Source organism: Dendropsophus ebraccatus, chromosome 5 (assembly GCF_027789765.1).
Source record: "Dendropsophus ebraccatus isolate aDenEbr1 chromosome 5, aDenEbr1.pat, whole genome shotgun sequence".
Classification (NCBI taxonomy): domain Eukaryota; kingdom Metazoa; phylum Chordata; class Amphibia; order Anura; family Hylidae; genus Dendropsophus; species Dendropsophus ebraccatus.
In genome coordinates, this window is record NC_091458.1 from 136,634,016 (window position 1) to 136,656,760 (window position 22,745).

The window sequence follows — 22,745 nt, forward strand, 5'->3', positions numbered from 1 at the left end:
AATCCTGGGTGGGCAGTGGGCTCATAGTGTGGAGTGTGGGTAATCCTGGGTGGGCAGTGGGCTCATAGTGTGGAGTGTGGGTAATCCTGGGTGGGCAGTGGGCTCATAGTGTGGAGTGTGGGTAATCCTGGGTGGGCAGTGGGCTCATAGTGTGGAGTGTGGGTAATCCTGGGTGGGCAGTGGGCTCATAGTGTGGAGTGTGGGTAATCCTGGGTGGGCAGTGGGCTCATAGTGTGGAGTGTGGGTAATCCTGGGTGGGCAGTGGGCTCATAGTGTGGAGTGTGGGTAATCCTGGGTGGGCAGTGGGCTCATAGTGTGGAGTGTGGGTAATCCTGGGTGGGCAGTGGGCTCATAGTGTGGAGTGTGGGTAATCCTGGGTGGGCAGTGGGCTCATAGTGTGGGTAGTGGGCTCTGTAGCTGGGTGTATACATGTCCGTGTCCCCCGGCTCCCTCCCATGCCTACTACAGTAACCCATCATTGGGCCTGTGCCTGGGGAGCTGTCACTCATAGTAACCCCCGCCCCTGCAGCGGCTCTGGGAGCGGTAATTGCGGGTCTCGGTCACTAGGGCAGTCCACCTGTGTAATGGGAGTAGTCCCAGCTGCCGAGCACAGTACACACGGCTGCCTCCCCACCTCACTGCTGCCAGCGCTCTCAGGCACTGACGTGGGACTGGCTGGTGACGGAGCTGATTGCCCGGATCCAAGATGGCGTCGCGGGCACTTCCGTACACGTCACACCGGCTTCCGCTTCCTTCTGGCTGGATTTGTGATGGCGAACGCTCTCTGAAAGGAAAGTAATCAAAGGAGTCTTCCGGTCCTGCACCTGCCAGTGCTAAAGATGGCAGACTCCGTGGTGGAAGTTGTGGAGAAGCTGCAGTCCAGGCTGTCGCTCAGCGCTGAGCCTAAGAAGGTAGAGTAGTAGATGGCTGCCTGTGTTACGGGGGTGACACTGTGCGGGGAGGGCAGGGGGCGCTCGGCCGGTGGGGTGAGTACCGTGCACGGTATTTGGCACAGCCCCCGCCATATGCCTGCTCCGGGGCACGGGGTTACATGGCTGCCCTGGTAGCTGCTGTGCCCTCCCCTATCCCATGTCTGTCCATAGAGCAGATGGCAGGGGCAATAGTTGCATGGTGACCTCCTATCTCCAGCCATGAGGACTGGTACTGGCTCTAGTATAATGTTACTGCTGCCCTTTAAAGGGGTTATCCAGTGCTCCAAAAACATGGCCACTCTTCCCCCTACTGTTGTCTCCAGTTCAGGTGCAGTTTGCAATTAAGCTCCATTTACTTCAATGGAACTGAGTTTCAAAACCTGCACCCAAACTGGAGACAACAGTAGGGGGAAAGTGGCCATGTTTTTGTAGCGCTGGATAACCCCTTTAAATGTGACATCTTACCTGTACTGACTAATACTACATCACACGACAGTCCCACTACTGTACTAATCTAATGGACACTGACCAGGGATGTTGGCCTGACTCCTAGGTGTGAGCTGCGGACAGGGCCACATGTATGGCCATAGGCACTGGGACTGGGAATACCCCATCAGGGTGACCCCATGTGCGCCTCTCATACCTCTATCATACTGTACATAAGGTCAGACAGCTGGGATATGAGACTCCATATTAGTGGGTGGTAGGGGGTAATGCCTGGGGGCTTGGACTCCTCTTACTGAATGGTAATTGTATCTCAAAAGTGAATGGGCTACTACTGGATAATATTATCTTGTATGTCAATATCTATGTAGAAAAAAGTCTTTGTTTCCAGGGTGTTGCTCGCAGTAAGAAAAAATTCCAACAGTATTATAAGTGTTATTTCTTGGCACTCACCATCATGCTTTATAAATTTTTATTGTAGAAAAATATACAACAGCACAGTTGAGTTGAGACAGTTGAGGAATGCTTGACGCCAAAACGTCCTGTTGCCATTGTATATTTTTTTGATGGACTTTTTCTATAAAAAATTTTCTAAAATTTATGAAGCATGATGGTGTGTGTCGAGAATGAACTTTTATAGTATCTGTATGTATACTTGTATGAATGCACTGACTGTGAAAGTAATTCCAGCTATCCCCTCAAAGCATCACTTTCATAGAAGGAACGGACTAGTTCTTCATAGGACCCCATTTGCTGATATGTAATATCGGAGGTTCGTTATAAGCCGTGGAAAATCTATTCTAAGGGTGAGTTCAGACTACGGAATTCTCGCGGATAAATTCCTCGGAATGTCGTCGCCTGTACGCGCTCACAGCCGCACGCCTTTCCACCGTCTCCATAGACACCATTCTATGGGCCGGCGGAATGCGCAATCAGCCGGCCCATAGAATGGTGTCTATGGAGCCGACGGAAAGGCACGTGTACAGGCGACGGAATTCAGTGAAGTTTATCCGCGAGAATTCCGTAGTCTGAACCCACCCTAAGGGTATGTGCACACTACAGAATCCTGACTGATCACCCGTCGCCGATTCCGCAGCTCGCACCGCTCGAGGACTCTGGCTGCCACGTGCATCTCTGCTACTACCATAGGATTCTTTCTAAGGATGCCAGGGCTGAACCATAGGCGTCTTTCTTAGGGTGCCAGGGCGGAACCATAGAATGGCAAACCATAGAATGAAGTGTATGGGACCAGCGGAGATGCACGCGGAGTTTTCGAGCGTTGCGAGCTGCTGAATCCGTGACAGGTGTTCCATCAGGATTCCATAGTGTGCACATATCTTAATGGTTCGTTGTGGAAATAAGTCTGAGCCCATTTAACTTTAGATTCTGGGGTCAGTACTGACAGTCATAACATAGTAACACTGCAAAACTTCTTTAGGGCATGATAAGAGTTGTAGTTAAAGTGACTGTACCACCAGGCCCAGGCTGAAGCACTGGAGGCGGACCGACCCACCCTTCGTGGGAGGAAACACTAGCCCCTCTATGATAGGGTTCCATTGATTCTAATGGAGTTACGTCATGGAGGGGCTGGGGTTTCTTCCCACTGGGGATGGGTCAGCCCGCCTCCAGTGCTTCAGCCTGGGCCTAGTGCTACAGTCACTTTAAGTAACAACAGGAGGGCCGCAGGTTTAACACCATTAATACCAAAATTAAAATTTTAAAAAGAGCTAGGAGGTATGCCCCCCCCCCCCCCCCCCATTTTTTTTAAAGTTATTTCTTGGAGTCCATAGGTAGCGTTATAACAAATGAGGTTAAAGAGCCCTAGGAACAATAAGGTAACTTGGCAATAAATCAGGTAACCACTACTGTCATTTGCAGTAAATTTGGACATGTTCTGCCGGCCAGGGAATGGAGCGCACTGCTGTGCACTTTCCCAGCTGTGTCTGGATTAAGACCTGGTGTGATTATAACGTTTTACACGTGCTCAGTGACAGTAACACTCTAAAGAGGTTGTCCATGACAATCTGATAATTGTGGATCTTAACGGTGCTTCAGGGGACATGTCGGTAAAGTATACTTACTAGAGATGAGCGAACCTGGAGCATACTCGAGTCAATCCGAACCCAAACTTTTGGCACTTGATTACCGGGGGCTGCTGAACTTGGATAAAGCCCTAAGGCTATGTGGAAATCATGGATATAGTCATTGGCTGTATCCATGTTTTCCAGGCAACCTTAGAGCTTTATCCAAGTTCAGCAGCCCCAGCTAATGAAATACCAAACGTTTGGGTTCGGATCGACTCGAACCCGAACCCGGTTCGCTCATCTCTAATACTTACCTGTCCCACTGCCAGGACCCTTTCTGCCTGTTCTCCGCTGCTGTAAATGTTTTGGAAACATCCTGTGATGCCCTGCTCCCTCTGGGAGTGGACGGTCTGCATAGACAGTATAGGATCTATGCTAAGCGGCCATTTCCAGAGAGAGCAGCAGGTCACTAGATGTTTCCACGACACCCACAGCGCAAAGCGGGTGGCCCAGGGATCCAGCAGAGGAGTGGGACAGGTAAGTACTGTCATGTCCCCCTACAGCCCTGGCAGGATCCACAGTTATCAGATTATCCCAGACAAACCTTAGAGCACTTACCCTATATAGCCCCCTTTACACGTCATAAAAATCTATCTGGATTTCTTATCAGGAAATCCGGATATATGCACAAAAACTATTAGACATGTCCTATAATTATCCAGAATTCCAGCACGAATGCCCCATAGAACTCTATAGGGGCATCTGGAATTCTGGAAACTGTCTGGATTTACACTCGGTGACATGGCTAGGCTTGATTCTGATGTGCGTCACCGAGGGGAGGGGATATCATTACACTGGGGGGCCTGTGCCTACCTCCAGTGCCGGCCGGTGCACATGAAGAAACCGGTGCAGGAACTGGGCAAGGTTTTGAAAAATGGACCGTGCCACCAGGATCTTTGCACTAGCGCCTACAGCGTAATGGAAAAAAAAAATTCAATTATGAGATGGTACAATCACTTTAAGCCAATCACCAGTCCATGAACCAGTGTATTTTTCATGTAGAATTAACAAGTTATCACAGAAGCTTCAGCTGCCGATAGACTACAGGAAATTAATCTTCCTTCAGTATGTTTTTTTTCCCCTGATAGTCCCACAACTGCACAATATCTAATGGAACTTGAAAGCAGTGCCCTAAGTAGGTGGGACAGATGAGGACAGCTGGTACACAGTATCACCATAATTTCAGCCCTCTGTTGCCAGAATGTCTAGCCTGTATTGTAGACGTAAATGACTTTACAAATTTTATCCGATGGAACATGCTCCAACTTTGCATAGGAGCTGGCAGTGGAAAAAGCCTTTACTGTATATCCAAAGGAGGGCATATTGTGAGTGACATTTTTAACATTCATGCCCCCAATGTACCTGGATGACGTTTTGTTGGCAGAAGTCTGCCTATAAGCAGCCACCATGTTACAATTTGTGAGTAGAGGGAGATATCATCATACACAGTGGGGAAAATAAGTATTTGATACGCTGCCAATTTTGCAAGTTTTCCCACCTACAAAGACTGGAGAGATCTGTAAGAGATCGGTAATTTCTATTGTAAGTACAACTGTGAATCCCAGAGAATCACATTGTAAAATTTTTACATAATTATAAAGCATTCAATTGCATGAAATAAATGTTTGATATAATAGAAAAACAGAACTTAAATTGAATTTGTCAGCTCCTGGGCCCTACCTAAGCATGGTGCCTTTTTGGTATTTTTATGTGCAATGTACAATCTCATGTCTCCTACTGTACCAAAGAGTCACAGAGCTAGAGCAGTTGTTGGTGCCACACTCTGGCATGCATCCTCCTCCCTCTTCATGAATAATCAATGCTGGCCGGCCTCCTGCTCACTTAGCTGTCAGATTGCAGATCAGTCCTCTGTAGGCAGTTTATGTCCGAAAGAAACACTCAGGTATAATTGAATCACTTTTCCTGAATGTGTTGGAGCTGTGGTCTAGGGGTAACTCACCTGTCTAGAGACCTGCCTAAATGAAATTAAAGAGAGGTCTTTTTTTTCTTATTATTGTTATCATTTTTAAGGCTATGTTCACACACAGAATTTTTGGTCAGTATTTTGCAACCAAAACCAGGAGTGAATTGTAAACACAGAAAGGCTATGTTCTCACACTGTTGAAATTGAGCGGATGGCCGTCATTTAATATGATGGCAAATATTAGACGTTGTTTTAAAATAACAGTAATTTGCTATTAAATGGCGGCCATCCACTCAATTTCAACAGTGTGTGAACATAGCCTTTCTGCATAATCTGCTGCACAGAAAAATATCAAAAAGGCACCATGCTCACTGGGGGCTGCCAGCTACAGCACACTGTCAGCACCTTAGATAGTGCCCAGGAGCTGACAGATTCCCTTTAATATTTGGTTTAGAAACCTTAGTTTGCAGTTACAGAGGTTGGAGGTTTCTTATAGTTCTTGACCAGGTTTGCACACACTGCGGCAGGGATTGTGTCCCCCTCCTCCATACAGATCTTCTCCAGATGTTTGAGGTTTTGGGCAGTATTGAGTTTCAGCTCCCTCCAAAGATTTTCCATTGGGTTCAGGTCTGGGGGCTGGTTAGCCCATTCCAGAACATTAAAATGCTTCTTACGGAGCTTCTTCTTAGTTGCCCTGGCTGTGTGTTTCGAGGTGTTGTCATACTAGAAGACCCAGCCACCACCCATTTTAAATGCTCTTACTGAGGGAAGGAGGTTGCCCAAATCATACATGGCTCCATCCATCTTCCCTTAAATACTGGTGTTCTTGTGTTGTACTCCTTCTTCCTCCAAATATTGCAAGTGAAGTTGATACCAAAAAGTTCTATTTTGGTCTCATCTGGCCACATGACGTTCTCCTATGCCTCCTCTGGATCATCCGGATGATTATTGGCGAAACTTCAAATGGGCCTGGACATGTCTCGGAGTGAGCAGGGGGACCTTGTGTGCCCTGCAGGATTTTAATCCATGACAGTGTAGTGTGTTACTAATGGTAATCTTTGAGACTGTTTTTAATCTCTTTCTATTTTCTAAATGAAATTTGTTTAATTTTATGTGTAGTAAATTATTACATTATTATGGGGGCAGCCATGTTGTCTGAGCTGTTTTTATGGCAAGCCTCATGGACATAGACGCAATGAACATCTCCGAACCCTATTCTATATATATGGGACACACTTATGGGCAGGGGGGAGCTGAGTTCTAAGCAACAATTATTATGTGTTATTATGTGCTGGGAACAGGTGGTCTTATCTTAAAAGTCCCCTAATACTTTTGTGATCTGTACCCATTCCCATCACAATATAGTTCAGCCATTATATGTACTGTCCGGCCCCCATCCTCCCCATACACAGGAACATTCTGTGTGGGCCAGTGTTCTTCTGTTGTCTATGGGAAGAGGAGTGTTGAGCTGCAGCCAGGATTCGGTTATCATGCAGCAAGTGATGTCCGTGCAGCCCTTGCTTTAAAAAGTGAAGTTCATACATTACCTCTCCATGTTCCATATGTTCCCATCTTCTCCACGCTCCCTGCAGCCTCCGGTGGAACTTCAGAACCAACCCCTGAAGTGACAGGCTTCTCAGCCAATCACTGGCCACGGTAGTCCCATCCTGGCCAGTGATTAGCTGAGCAGCCTGTCAGTTCAGGGGCCGACTCTGAAGCTCCACCAGAGGCTGCGGGGAGAAGCCGTGAAGACATTGGGGAGCTTGGAAAAGTAATGTATGAACTTTATTTTTTTATTTACAGACTCATCAGCCGTCGGCCGTGCATCGCTGTTACCCATAGTGAAGCTCAGTCGGCTGATAAATCTCCATTGTCTTTATTACACGGAGCAGGTTATCGCTCTGTATACTAAGGCCCTTATACTGGCAGCCAAACCCCAGCTTCGTCAGCCACCGCTATTCAGATTCCGAATGATTCGAGTTTGCTGACGTCCATCTCTAGTAATAATTTTTCTGTGCCTGATAAATCTGGAATGAACACATAATCCATAGAAACAGATGCATAATAATGTCCCTGAGCATCCAGGACCTGGAATAAACAGGATGTATGTGCAGTCTATAGGGGAATATATGGTGTCTCTGCTGTGTTTTGGTTGATCTCCCTGAGGTCAACCAGCGTCCTTTTGCATGCACTGGAGAACGCCTTTGGCTAGGTTGTTCCTTCCCGGAGGGAAGGTCTGGCTAGTTCACTGACGTTGAGACATGTGATGGTGTCTCTGCAGTGTTCTTTTGCATATTTGATTTCCCAGGGGGCAATGTTCTAGAATACACTGACGTTAAGACACGTGATGGTGTCTCTGCGGTGTTTTGGTTGATCTCCCTGAGGTCAACCAGCGTCCTTTTGCATGCACTTACTAGTCATTGCTCCCACTAGCCAGAAACCTACTCCACACTGATGAGGGGCAAAAACCCTGAAACAGCTGTCTGTGGATGGATACCTTGCTGAGGTGGTTTTCTTTGACTGGAGAACGCCTTTGGCTTGGTTGTTCCTTCCCGGAGGGAAGGTCTGGTTAGTTCACTGACGTTGAGACATGTGATGGTGTCTCTGCAGTGTTCTTTTGCATATTTGATTTCCCAGGGGGCAATGTTCTAGAATACACTGACGTTGAGACACGTGATGGTGTCTCTGCGGTGTTTTGGATGATCTCCCTGAGGTCAACCAGCGTCCTTTTGCATGCACTTACTAATCATTGCTCCCACTAGCCAGAAACCTACTCCACACTGATGAGGGGCAAAACCCCCGAAACAGCTGTCTGTGGATGGATACCTTGCTGAGGTGGTTTCCTTGACTGGAGAACGCCTTTGGCTCGGTTGTTCCTTCCCGGAGGGAAGGTCTGGTTAGTTCACTGACGTTGAGACATGTGATGGTGCCTCTGCAGTGTTCTTGTGACTATATTCCCCTATATGCAAATTTCATAGCAACAGATGCAGCATCAGTTTTCTGTGCTTGATGGACCTGGATTGAACAGGATGTATGTGTGAATTATGGATGAATGAACACATATTCATATATATACATATTTACATCAGATGCCTGATCATTTTTCTGGGCCGGAATGACCTGAAATGAACAGGATTCCTCCATAAAGCCATCATGGGAAATGTAGGCAGCATTGGAAAATCATACCTATACATAGCACATCAACTGCAATAGATATATACAAAGCAAGCACAAGGACCTCTACTTTTGTTTAAAGGAGAAGCCCAGCAATTTAAAAAAAATTGGGGCAGGGGGCAATGTAATGAAGAATAACTACTTACCTCTCCCTGTGCCCGCAACGCGCCAGGTCACAGGCTCTGGGACCCCCGCTGGAAGGCATTTTCCCTTGAGTTCCAATGATGTCTCAACTCAGGGTAAATTACCGGACTTGGCTGATTTATTGCTTACTCAGCGAATCAGTGTCTGCAGCAGTGTCCTGCCCCAGACTTTGACTGGCTGAGCGGGCAGTCTGTTAACTGGGTCATGACACTGGCTGTGAAAGAGATCCTGGAGCCCGGCGGGGGTTTTAGAGCGGCAGTCCATCGCTGCAAAGGCACAGGAGAGGTAAGTAGTGATTGTTTAATATGGTTCCCTCCGTCCCTGCTGTTTGAATTTTTTTTTATTTCATTCACTAGACTTCTCCTTTAATAGTAGCCTGGGTACTATATGAGGAAAAAAATCTTTAATTCTTTAAAAACTATCTTTTGTATGTTATAGCTGTGAATTGTGAACTGTTAGTTGTTTTTTTTAATTCTTTTTTTCTGTTCGTAGCTTCTCAAGACGTTGAAGAGATTAGCGGAGTTGCCAATAACTGTTGATATCTTGGTGGTAAGTTTATAACTTACATGGTAACATTTTCTCACAGTTCTCTAGATTATGTACACAAATTGAGAGAAATCCTTGACAGACCACATGAGAAGGTATAACGTAAATTCTCCAATAAACGTAACCTGCTTAACCCTACAAGAAATGCAGCGCCAACGGAAAAGAGTAAACTACACAAAGCCCTAATTTTATATGTCATGTCCCATGAGTTTTGCAGGAATGAAACACTGTAGACCTTTGCTAATATTTGAAGTGTCACTGTAGGAATGTCTAGATTGATTGTGTCTGTTTTAATACTCAGGAAACACTGATCAGTGTTTAATGATTGTAAAAACAGAGGAGTAAAAAAAAAACACAACATACACATTTGTTGCAGGCCAGAAAAGTGATTGACAGGGCTGGGAGCCAATGGCTCCCTGCTCTGTCAAATATTGTGCCGCATTTTACTGTATGAGCTGCAGTTTTAAAGAGCACATACAGTTCAAGGGACACTGTCTGCACCCAATGAAACTTTCCCGGGTGCTGGCTCAGGCCCAGGCTTCCAGGCAAAGCATCCAGAATTTTGAACAGTTTTCAGATGCACTCTGGTGCATGTCCAGAAATCTGTATGCCCCCATAGGGTTCTTCGGGAAATATCCAGAAGGATGTCCATGCCCTTTAGAACCCTATGGGCCAGGAAACCTAACTGAGGGGTCCTTAGTAGTATGTGTGGGTTTGCAGCCACTGGATGTAAACAGGAATCCTTCCAATAACTGTTTTTTCCTTGTACAATGATTAACCCCAAAAATCTGAATACTACATAGGCAACTTTACATATATGTACAGAAACTGATATATCTGGTAATTTATACTGGATATCAAAACGACTGCAGCACTCAGAAAAGGTAGTCCGTGAAAAGATTTATTGGCTTATAACAACAAACAGCCAATAAATCTTTTCACGGACTACATTTTCGGAGTGCTGCAGTCGTTTTGATATCTGGTTTATCTACTCCACCGGTTGGACCGAGGTGGGACAACTGGCACCCACATACAAACTACCTGAGTGCTGCGAACTTTTGTTTTTCTATTCTGGTAATGTATACTACATATTTTATGGTGCACTGGTGTATTTTATAGGACACAGGCGTTGGTAAGACTGTAAACGGACTGCGAAAGCATGACCTGGTGGGAGATCTCGCTAAGAACTTGGTTGCTCAGTGGAAGAAACTAGTGCCACAGGAGATTCCAAGGTAAAGGGGTTTACTTAGCATCTAAAACAGGGGTGTCAGGCATGATGGGAATTGTAGTTTTGTAACAGCTGGAGGGCCTGAGTGTGACACCTGTGATCTAAAAGATACCTAGATGTACAATGCTGCCTATTTTATATGCCCTTTATATTTTATTATGTAGAACTGCAGAACCTGAAGAACGTGAGCACAGTAAAAGCAGCTCGCGGAAGAGGCCACGATCTCCATCCCCTGTGGAAGATGATGAATATGAAGATGAAAGTGATGAAAGGTACGTCTCACACAGTGGGTCAGGAAAAGAAGAAACCTGGCAACAGTATTCAGACCACGAAGATTTTGAAGATGGTGGGGGTTATTCCCCCGTACTTACCTACAGTCCTCCAAGTATGCCCAGAGACAAAACCTTCCACAAGGAAAATCAAGAGCACAAATCACCTCACAAAGAAAAACACAGACTAGACACAAAGAATCTTAACCCAGAAAAGAAGAAGGAGAAACTAGTCTCTAAGGAACCACAAAGAGACTTTTCATCCCATGCAGGAAGTAGTCGGGAGAAGTTTCTGTCTCCAGAGAGCAAAGACCGTACTCACAAAAAGGACAAGAGTAGACATGGAGTTTCAAAGAGCCAAACAGACGATGTTTTAAATTCTAAAAAAGTGAAACATCAAGAGACATCAAAAGCCGATAAACATAAATTAGGTTCGGAGCCGGATGAGAAAAGAAAGGAATCGAAAAAAAATCTGGTCACCAAGGACAAATCGGACAAAACCAAGAGCAAAGCAGAACCGAATGACTCAGGAACACATGATAGGAAATCTATTAAGCTGTTTGTCCCACCCCCTGAACCCGAGGAAGACGAATTTGAGCAGCCAACAATGTCTTTTGAGTCCTATCTCAGCTACGACCAGCCCCAGAGCACTAAGAAGAAGAAGAAACCAGCTACGAAGGCCACATCTTCTACACCGGAAAAAAGCTCTAAGAAGCAGACGGAGAGTAAAGAGGAACGTAAGGAGAAAAGCAAATCAAAGCAGCAAACACCTGTAAAAAAGGAAAAGAAGGAGCCCAAGGTTAGACATAAATGTTATCATACTAAGTCTTGCGTTACTGTTTGGAAGGCTACGTATAGTGTACAACATCATTGCCCCAGTGTCTGTTCACACCGCCGTGGATAAAGCTCTTAGGTTGTCTGGAAAATATGGATACAGCCAATGACTATATCCATGTTTTCCACATAGCCTTAGGGCTTTATCCAACTTCAGCAGCCACCGCTAATCAAATGCCGAAAGTTCGGGTTCGGATTGACTCGAGCATGCTCCAGGTTCGCTCATCTCTATTAGGCATCCATTGAATACATTAAACCAAACACAACCACTGAACATGCCAACAACATTTAAAGGGTTGTATCAGGAAGACAACCCCTCTTTCAACAATCCGGTGCAGCGATCAGCTGATCACCTGAGGTCTAGATCTTCTTAGGGTCTGTTTACACAGAAAGATTATCTGCCAAAGATTTGAAGCCAAAGCCAGAAACAGACTATAAACAGAGATCATGTCAGAAAAGGAAAGCCTGAGATTTCTTTTCTTTTCAAATCCATTCCTGGCTTTGGCTTCAAATCTTTGGCAGATAATCTTACTGATCAGCTGTCATCAGTTGGGGAAACTGTGTCCAGTCTTATGGTTTGTGCACACTGAGCAATTCTCGCAGAATTCCGCACCGAATTTCCCCTGACTGATTCCGTGCGAAATTCCACTCATTTTATAGCACTCGCGGAATTCCGCTTGAAAAATGACCTCCCATAGAGTTCTATGTAATTTCGCCAGCGCAATCCGCCCAAAGAATGAACCTGTCCGTTATTTGGTCGGAACACGGAATCCAGACGGAAATTTCCGCTGTGTACGCAGACAGACAGAATTCCCATTTTGCTCTATGGAAAGGAGCAATGTTCCATTTAAACGGGCGGAATCTGCAAGAATTGCTCAGTGTGCACATACCCTAGCATTGTATGTTTACATGGTGGCCATTTATATAAATGGCTGTCTCTGTAATGCTTTAAGGTGCTTGTCACATCCACAAGAGCAATAGCTTTTCTTCACCTTCATAGAAGGGGCTGGGTCCCATATTGGGAACCACCTTGCCCTGACTTTTGTGTCCCAGATAGCATGTGTTTTATTTAGGGATTTGTCATCCTATTTATATATTTTTTAATACCTTGTTCATTTGAGAGGAAACAAAATTTCGAAAGTAGGCATGAAATAGACTCTCACAGGGGTCAAATAAAAGTAAAGATCAAAAAGACAAATGCCTTTTGTAGAACATCAATATGTAATATCATATACTGTACATTACACTGAAAACAGTTATGTAAGGTGTGGAGTGTGGTTGGATCTTAAAGTGACAGCCACACCCTTTTTGCATTCTGACTTCTCTTTATAGATGGGTACATTTAGCAGTTTTCATACTTTATTTTATATCATACGCCATGGTGCTTGTTCAAGTAAAAAGTGGTCTTTTATCAACTACAGATTGTGCTCAGCTCCACGGTTGGCACTGGCTCTCCGTGACGTCATAGGCACATAGGCCTCGCCCCCTCGCCGACCATTGGAACAGGCTGGCCTAAAGGTATAGGCCCCACTCCCTCTAGGTTGGCCTATATCAATGGACGCCGAGGGGGCGGGGCCTATTTGCTGATGACATCACGGAGTGCCAATGGTGGCGCTGTGGGGGGGGGGCTAAGTGGCGCTATCGCTGCGAAGCCCCGCCCACTCAGCACAATCTGCAGTTGATAAAAGATCACTTTTTACTTGAACAAACACCATGACGTATGATATAATTAAGGTATGAAATACGCTAAATTTACCCTTTACACCTGTGAAGAGCACCATATTAAGAAGAACTGTTTAAAGGGGTATTCCACTCAAACAAAATTTTTAATCTGTTGCTGTCCTTGAAGAGAACATAACAATCCACGCTCCCCCGTCTTCCTCCGTCATCTTCGGGTCCTGGCAGAACAATCCTGCCTCCACTACCGAGACAGACTCTCGTCCGCAGTGACAGCCTGTTCAGCCAATCACTGATTGAGCTGGGATAGCAGTGCGGCCAGTTATTGGCTGAGTGAGCTGTCACTGCCTTGTACGATTCCATCTCAGAAGTGGAGGCAGGATTGTTCAGCCCGGACCTGAAGACGATGTAGGAGGATATCAGGGGAGCATCAGGGAGGATATTAAAGAGCGCCCATTCTGGAGATAAAGCTATCCTAACCCCGTAAGAATCATTAAAGGGGTTTTCCACTTTAAACTTACTTGTCTCTTATCCACAGGATAGGGGATAAGTAACAGTTTGTGGGGGGACAAGTAAATTTAAATCTAAATTTAAGATGATGGGAGGCAGCAAAACATGTCAATAATATTTATGCTGTTAATAAGTTGATAACTTAAATTTTTGTGTCACTGTACAGATAGACCAAGTCCCTGTTCTACCTGATATACCATTGCCAACTATTCAGCCAAATTATCGACCTCTTCCTTCAATTGAACCTGTTCCCTACTTGCCAAATAAAAGGAAAGGTAAGTGACCATGATGAGGAGGTGATTGTACGTAAGGTTGAGAATTCTGGACCTCTGATATATTTTTTTAATTGTTCCCTAGCTCCATTGTATTCTCAAGAGGAAGAGGAGGGTAATGGATTTACTGGACGCCGGTTACACAGCAAAATGCAGGTGTATTCTGGTTCTAAATCTGCATACTTGCCGAAGATGATGTCCCTGTACCAGCAGTGTATCAGAGTCCTGGCTAACAACATAGACTGTGAGTATAATGTGCCCGGTAGATATCCTACAGGTGTTGAGTTGCTCATATGGAAATCCCCAGCTTTAGGCTGGGGCTACTAGGTGATTCCCAGCTGCACCATGTCACACTGCCTGTCGTGTGACCCCCTACACTCGTACAAGTAAATGGGGTGGCCACAGTATGGAAAATACCAGTATGTTTTGACTTTTGCATTTGTTAATATTTCCTTTCTGTTTTCAGCTATCTATGAGGTTGGAGGCGTACCTTATTCAATGCTAGAGCCGGTTCTGGAGAAGTGCACCCCAGAGCAATTGTATCGGATAGAGGATTGTAATAACGTGAGTCTTCTGTCTGACTAATATGTCAAGAATAAGAATGATGTGTACAGTGCCGTCTATGTGATGAGGTATAGATGTAACGGCAGGATTGTTTATTGCTCTTATTGCTGTTACGGAGCCTCTGAAGGTCGCCTCCATGGTGCTGGGATGATACACATGGATCATTGTCAGCAACACATCTACCTGTGTAAACGGGAGACGTGCCACTGACACTGATGGAAGCGAGCAATTGTTTATAGGCAATCGGTGCTCATTTCAGGCAACTAAGCCTAAGGCCACATTCACATGTTCCATAAATACAGTCCATGTAGGGACCATATGCTATGGACCGGATCTATGGAACATGTGAATGCTGCCTATGGGTCCCTTTACATGGGCCAATTATCGGCAGGCAAGAACGTTCCCAATGATCAGCTGATTGTTGGCTGGTCATTTCTTTTGTGCGGGCTTTAAAATCATTGTTCGTTGGCTGCACATCTTCCTGTGTAAACGTGAACGTTCAGCCGACTATGATGTAGTTAATAGGCCGCACAGGCGATCCAATGATCAGGCTGGCTGCACAACTAATGGAGCCCTGTAAAAGCTCTGCAAATGAGCGCAGACCTCTCTGATCAGTGCCGGCTTGTCATGCTCACATACAGCGGAGCTTATGAGCTGCATCAGAAATATGTGGTATTGTATGTGGTATATCTGGGAAGCTTAGGGAAAGGATATGGTGCCCCCTCTTGTTTTACTCACCTTGAAATGTCAGTGTATATATAACCATGTACGCTTAATTTAGGTACTAATCGAGGACACAGATCAACTATGGAAGAATCACTGTCAACGAGATTTCAGAAATGAGAGTCCAGAGGAGTATGAGAGTTGGAGAGAGTTGTATCTCCGCCTCCACGAGGCTCGGGAGCACAGGCTGGTCATGCTAACTCAGAATATCCGCTCCTCACATGCAAACAAACCCAAAGGTAAGATTTAGAGATTCAGTACTCAAAGGAAAAATAGGAATCTTCAGTCATGATTAGGGATCACTGTTCATGTCTTGTATTGAGTAACATTGAGTAAACATCCACAGTGTAGGGAGAAAGAATAAGTGAACACATGCTACAGCATCTTGATAAGTTCAAGGTTGGAACTCTGACTTGGCCATTTCAAAACCCAAATATTTTTCTTTTTTATCCATTCTGAAGTTGATTTATTTACGTGCCATTTGTATCACTTAGTGTCTCTTCAGCTTGAGCTCATGGATTGCTGACTTCACTTTCTTTTAGATGAGTGTGAGTGAGGAATGGTAGGCTGCATGCACAGAATAAACATCATATACAGGTTCCTCAGGCTCTTCTGTGTCACATATCTTATAGAGAGTTACTAAAGAGAGGGTGGTAGCTGTTGGCTGGAGTCTCATCAGCTTTTCACATCCTGAAAGAGACTTCTCACTGCCTCTTGACTGAACTGCACATATTTACAGTGTGACTGAAGAACTACTGGGGTAGTATGTCTCCAGTGGTAAGCTCCAGTACACACTATGGTAGCCTGGGGTCTTTAGGGGTGGGGGACTCAGTAGTGGCAAATTTACAGAAATATAATGTAACTGCAAAGCTTAATTCATACAGCAATTAGAGTACACTGAGCCACCAGAGTAATTGTGGACATATCCCTATTACACTTTCCCCCTGCACTGTGGATGTTTATTCAATGTTCACAGTACGAGACACGATTGGTACAACATTTTGTGTGTTATTAGTTCAGTTGGATTGTGTTTGTTTGTAGTTGTGGCTTAGATAACAACCAGGCCACTTCATTACTATTCAGTGCAAAATAGGTAATGACATAGAAAGTGTAAAAAAAAAATCATAGAAAAATCCATTTACATAAAAATTTGATTGTAACAATAGGGCATTTTCTGATGACTTGTTCCCTTATTTATACTTTATTATTTTTGGAAAGTACGACAAGCCAAGATGGCATTTGTGTATACAGAAGTGAAACCTCCTCGTGATGTACGTAGAAGGCAAGAAAAGTTTGGAACAGGAGTCGCAGTTGTCAGTGAAAAAACAAGGTAAATTGAGTATTTGTGCTGCTACCCATGTCTTAAGGGGGCCTATCATTTGCCTATGTAAAATAAATTATGTCCCCCCCCCCCCCCCCCTTCGCTTCTCTGTCTTACAATAGTATGCTTCATTTCAAGTGTCCCCCACCTGCAGCTCACATCCATCTGTTAATCTAGACACCCATTCACTTTTCCAGACACCCGCCTGGTGGCTGTGCCTCTCACCCTCTTGCTCTGAGCACTATTGAGGAGCCGGGCACATATGCAGAACAGCGGTATGGAGCGCCAGTTATCCCCCCTCCATCTCATCCTGTACTGTACAATGACTCACATGTGCCCGGCTCCTTAGTAGTGCTCAGAGCAGAAGGTGGGACAGCAGGCAGGCAAGCGGGCCAGTGTGAGCTTTGGGCAGGTTGATGGTTGGCTGAGCGGGTGGGTGTGAGCTATGGGCGGGTGGGCGGTTGAGCTGTCGGTTGTCAAGGCAAGGCCGCTGGTGACAAATTCAAGTGCCTCACATAAGAAGCCGCACATTTATATATATATATATATATATATATATATATATATATGTGTGTTTGTGTGTGTAGCAGAGCTTTAGCTGCAGTACAGTGTGAGGCTAAGTACAGGGGCGGACACACTCGTCTCCACTACACCTGCAGCCTGCCGTCTAGCTAAAGCAGGAAGTGACGCAGGCGGCAGGAGCGCACACACACTGTGGAGATACACAGAAACCGTCCACCAGCGAGGTACAGTGGTGGACGGAATGAGGCTAACAGTAGATAATATGGGGATTGCTTACTGTAGGCGACAAGCATGGCAACGGGAACTAGAACTGGTGATTTAGGCTGGAAAAAATGAGAATTTTTAATTCACTGATTTAATAAATTTACTGTTGTGGTCTATACTGATGAATAATTAGTCATTTCACTGTGTCATGCCTCTCTCCTGTCAGGATTAAGCCCTTCCTGCCAGTCATTCATCCCAGTAATTATAGAAGTGCGCCAGTCGAGGAAGCCTACTCATCTGACAGACCAAGTACCAGCAGTACAGTGTCCGCATCAAGCAGTGTTGTCGCATCTGGACATGATCCACGTAAACCACAAGTCAAAAGTAAGTTATAGTGCTCCTGTACAGAGGGATTTTAAAATCTGTTTTTCTAGGCTTCTAGCTTGCAGTAGCTATATAAAATGTTTAAATGAAAGCAACATATATATTTTGTAAGACTGTCACACAACATTTTTTTTTTCGGGGGCTGTTTTCTTGAATGGCCGTCATTACCCGCTCAAATAACGGCTGTTATTTCAAAACAGTGGGCGTTATTCCACAAATAACAGCCATTATTCAAACGGGAAACGACGACCATGCAAAAAAACGACCGTCAGACCGCCAAAAAAAGATGTTGTGTGGTCGTTGCCTTAAAGTGAAAAAATATGAGAGTCCCAAATTCACGTGCCGTGTGGCTCAATGTTGTCGGCTACAAACAAATCTACAGTAAAAAGGGCAACCAGGAACACCTACCCAGCCTTTCACAATTCACCCACTTAGCTTTTCATAGTGGATTTTGCTTTCTCTGATACATCTAAAGCCGCTATTACATGGGGCAATTCTGAGGAGCAAAAAAGGGCCGACCTGTCAGGTCAGCGCTTGCTTGCTCCTCGTTCCCTGCTTGCTGCCGGCGCTATTACACACGTTGGCAGCGAGCAGGTAAGAGTCGGGGTGATTTCTAGGTCTGCTGCCGCCGCTCCTATTACATAGTTAATACGGTTGAAGAAAGACACATGTCCATCAAGTTCAACCAAGGAGGGGATGTTACATAGTTACATATTGCTCAGAGCGACGGCAGCAGATCGTTGTCAGGCTGATCATTAGCGTTTCAGCCTGTTGAAAGACAATGATCAGCTGACATCGTGCATGTAGGCTGATCGTTGTCTTCTAGTACACAAAACAATTATGGGCAGTAACAGTCACTATACGGACACGGACAATAAACGCTAACTTTTCTATAGCCCTGTGGGTGTTGCTGGTTTCATCCGGTCAGAGCATGGGGTATACTGATGTGTATTCATATTCCCAATGTACAGTGACAGTAGCCTACTTTCCACCGTCACCCTGTTCTCCTTATATATTGTAGCTACCTCTCATAAAACATGCCTTAAATTGCAGTTCTGCTGCTTTTGTCTTGCAGAGGTTGCTCCAATGATGGCCAAAACAATTAAAGCTTTCAAGAACCGGTTCTCCCGACGATAAAATAAGGAAGAGAATGAACTCTTTGTTGGTGATGGGAAGGGATTAATGCACTGGAAAGCCTAACAAAATGGCGGAATGGACCCATTAGTTCCTGGAAGTGTTGCCCTTCACTTTACCATTTCTATTCGCCCAACATGCTGATCTACTTACGTTTCTAATCTATGTTTCTTCCATCTCTCGGTTCTATGGCTCTCAAGGATTCCAGTTCTTTGGCTGACTTCTGTCCTTAGAGTCACTGTTTCTTTATATGTCACAGACATGGATCCTGACGTTACGTCTAGAAAGCCACAAAATCATGTTGGGGAAGAAGAATAATCGGTGTGCTACACTAATGTCATTTTCTCATGTGAAAATCAGTTTTTTACTGATTTTAAAAGGAAAAAAAAATACAAATTGAAGAATACTATTTTTCTGCAGTTTCCTATAAAAGAATTAGGGACAATGTTACATTTTATTTGTAATGTTGGAAGAAACCAAGGAAAGGAGATGAACGGTTCTTTGGTGGCCTCAGTGACTACCATGTACTTAGCGGTCCTATCATGGATTTGATGTTTTACTGTTGCAGTGTCATGTAATATTTGTTGTGAATTAATTTGCAGAATTGTTCTGTGACATAAAATTGGTGTCCCAACCTCCACACACTCGCTTCTTCATAGCTGGGATTTCTACATAGATTCGATATTTCAGTGTGTGTTTGAATTTGTAACTTAGACTCATGAAATCCTTTTAAAGTTACAGTTTGTCATTTACTTCCATTGCCAACTCAACTCAAAAAGAACTCGAGCCGTTTTATCATTGGAAAAGCATACGCTTACCTGTCATCATTGGAGAAGCATACCCTTACGCTCCATTATTAGAAAAGCATACACCTTCTCTTTATCATTCGAAAAGCATACGCTTCCCCTTTATCACTGGAGAAACATATGCTTACCCTTCATCATCAAAAGAGGAAACACCAACTCTTCATCATTGGAGAAGCATACGCTTACCCTCCATCATCAGAAAAGCATACACTTACCCTCAGTCATCGGAAAAGCATACGCCTATTCTTCATCATTGGAGAAGTATACACTTACCCTTTATCACTGTAGAAGCATATGCTTACCCTTTATCATCGGAAAAGCATACGCCTACTCTTCATCATTGGAGAAGCATACACTTACCCTTCGTCATCGGAAAAGCATACGCCAACTCTTCATCATTGGAGAAGCATGCGCCTACTCTTCATCATTGGAGAAGCATACACTTACCCTCCATCATCAGAAAAGCATACGCCCACTCGTCATCATCAGAAAACCATACGCTTACCCCCCATCATCGGAAAAGCATACGCTTACTTTTCATCATTGGAGAAGTGTATGCTCACCCACCATCCTCGGAAAAGCATACACCAAATCTTCATCATTGGAGAAGCATACACTTACCCTCCATCATCAGAAAAGCATACGCCCACTCTTCATCATCAGAAAAGCATACGCTTACCCTCCATCATCGGAAAAGCATACACCAACTCTTCATCATTGGAGAAGCATACGCTTTCCCTTCTTCATTGGAGAAGCATACGCTTACCCTCCATCATCAGAAAAGCATATACTTACCCTCCATCATCAGAAAAGCATACGCCCACTCTTCATCACTGGAGAAGCATACGCTTACCCACCATCATCAGAAAAGCATATACTTACCCTCCATCATCAGAAAAGCATACGCTTACTCTTCATCACTGGAGAAGCATACGCTTACCCACCATCATCGGGAAAGCATAGGCTTACTCTGCATGGAATTTTACTACATTTCAGTTCTCAGACAGTCATGTATTTCTCAAACAGACTCCTAGGTACCCTAAGACACATAGGTTTCCATGTGGCAGCTCTCAGTATTTTTTATCCATTGCAGATGGTGTTTCTACTCCTCCAAATACTTTAAGTGGCAGTGTCAGACACTCAGTGTCTAGTGTAGGTCATTTGTGAACTCGGTATATTGTGGATTTTGCAGATTCCACTTGACATTTACCTGTAGCTACTGGGCAGGGGCTATAAACTTTAGGTCTTTCTGTGAGCTTTTTGCTTTATGTAAATAAAATCCTTTTTTTGTGGTTTCAAAAAGATTACAAATTTTAACTAGACTTATATATGCAAATGATTTTATCTGGCTCTTAATAAAATGTGAATACAGAACGTCTTGTGTGTTGAAATCACAGAGAAATGCGTATGCTTACTGCTACAGTCAGTTCACAGCGACCACCATGTCACACGACTCCATCACTTATACTGGAGGGATTTTTTGTAATGGCGGTATCGTGGTCATAGATGCTGGTGAGTCACAAAGTGACCCAGTTTACTTGTATGAGTGATGGAGTTGCATGGCATGGTAGTTGCTGGTCCTGTATCTGGAAATCGCTGTGTAGCCCTGCCAGTGCAAGCAAGGTTCCACAAGTGCAAAATAGTGAAGAGTCAATCATAGCTATGCTATTCAGTGTGCGGTAGAAAATTGTATAACTATATTCTCTGGGTCATTACGATTACTGCGATACAAAATTTGTGTATTTTTTTTTTTTTTTTAACCATTACCACTTTGGCAGAATAGAAACTGTTTTCCTGAAAAAAAACATGACGGAGCTGGTTGTGGGCATATTTTTTAGCAAGATGTACAGGTTTCATTTGATACCATTTTTTACTTATATGTGACTTTTTTTTTTTTTTTTTTTTTTTTTAAATTTAAGGTTTTTATTTTCAAAGACAAAAAGAGAAGGTTTACAATACAAATGGGAACTCGGGACGGCAAGTCCCTCTGGGGGGAAAGGGGTAAACACAAAGAATAATGTAAATGCACAGAATGCTATCGTAATCGTGAACTGTAACAAAAAACAGTAGAAATATCAACATCCGTAACCGGACCAGAAAAACAGGAGCAGCATTCCGGTCGATCTCAGTGTAAGTCAATGCAAATAACAGTATACTATTGTATGTGAATTGCACTGCAGAAGTAAGAGAGACAGAAGTAAGAAAACAACAAACAAGACAAACCAGACAAAATAGAACAAGACAACAGAGGGATCACAAAAGAGCGGTTGTCCCTGGTGGCGAGAGAGGGGGGGAGGGGGCACCCTCCAGGAGTCTAGATACAAGAGGGGGGTTCAAGCCGTGGCGGTTCTATAAGAATCAGAATCTATAAACGCAAGCCATTGACCCCAAGTGGCCGTATACCTCTTCACCGCCGCCGGGGTAATAGCAATGAGGTCGTCCATATGATGCGTCTGGGCTATTTCCGCAAACCATTCGTCAATGGTCGGGGGGTCAACAGATTTCCATTTCCGAGGGAGGACTGACTTGGCAGCTTGGAGCAGATGGCGTGCCAGAGATTTTTTAAAGCGCGACTGAGCTGTGGGGAACATGAAAAGCAGTGTCGCTTCAGGGGTATTCAGTATAGTGATACCGGTAATTTCCTTAATGAGGCGCAAGACCGTGTGCCAAAATGTCCGCAATTTGGGGCAACCCCACCAGATGTGTGTCATGGTGCCTCCCATGCCCCCACAACGCCAGCAAGTATCAGGGACCAGGGGATACCAGTTATGAAGGGCAGCCGGAACCCGGTACCAACGGGACAAAATTTTATAACTGGTCTCCTGTGTCTTACATGCCATAGTGGCTTTGTGAGAAAGATAAAAAGCCTTTGACCATTGTTGTGGCGTAAAAGTTTTCCCCAACTCTGTCTCCCATGCTGAGAAAAAGGAGGGCAGATGATTCAATCTAGAGGAGAGCAACAATTGATAAGAGAGAGAAACGGCACGTGGGGGGCAGGAAGGCAACACACACAGCTTCTCAAAATCTGACAACGAAGCGTGGAGAGCGT

General features: G+C 44.6%; 1 protein-coding gene across 1 annotated transcript; it reads left to right on the forward strand.

The window, feature by feature from the left end:
• Positions 1 to 744: 744 nt before the first annotated feature.
• On the forward strand, positions 745 to 21,070 carry ELOA (elongin A). The gene is made up of 11 exons (XM_069971402.1): positions 745 to 911; positions 9,195 to 9,251; positions 10,368 to 10,480; positions 10,641 to 11,544; positions 13,933 to 14,041; positions 14,124 to 14,282; positions 14,505 to 14,602; positions 15,384 to 15,564; positions 16,544 to 16,655; positions 17,599 to 17,756; positions 18,832 to 21,070. The coding sequence occupies exons 1-11, from the start codon at positions 840 to 842 to the stop codon at positions 18,891 to 18,893; spliced, it is 2,025 nt and encodes a 674-aa protein (XP_069827503.1). The 5' UTR covers positions 745 to 839; the 3' UTR covers positions 18,894 to 21,070.
• The last annotated feature ends 1,675 nt before the right edge of the window (positions 21,071 to 22,745 follow it).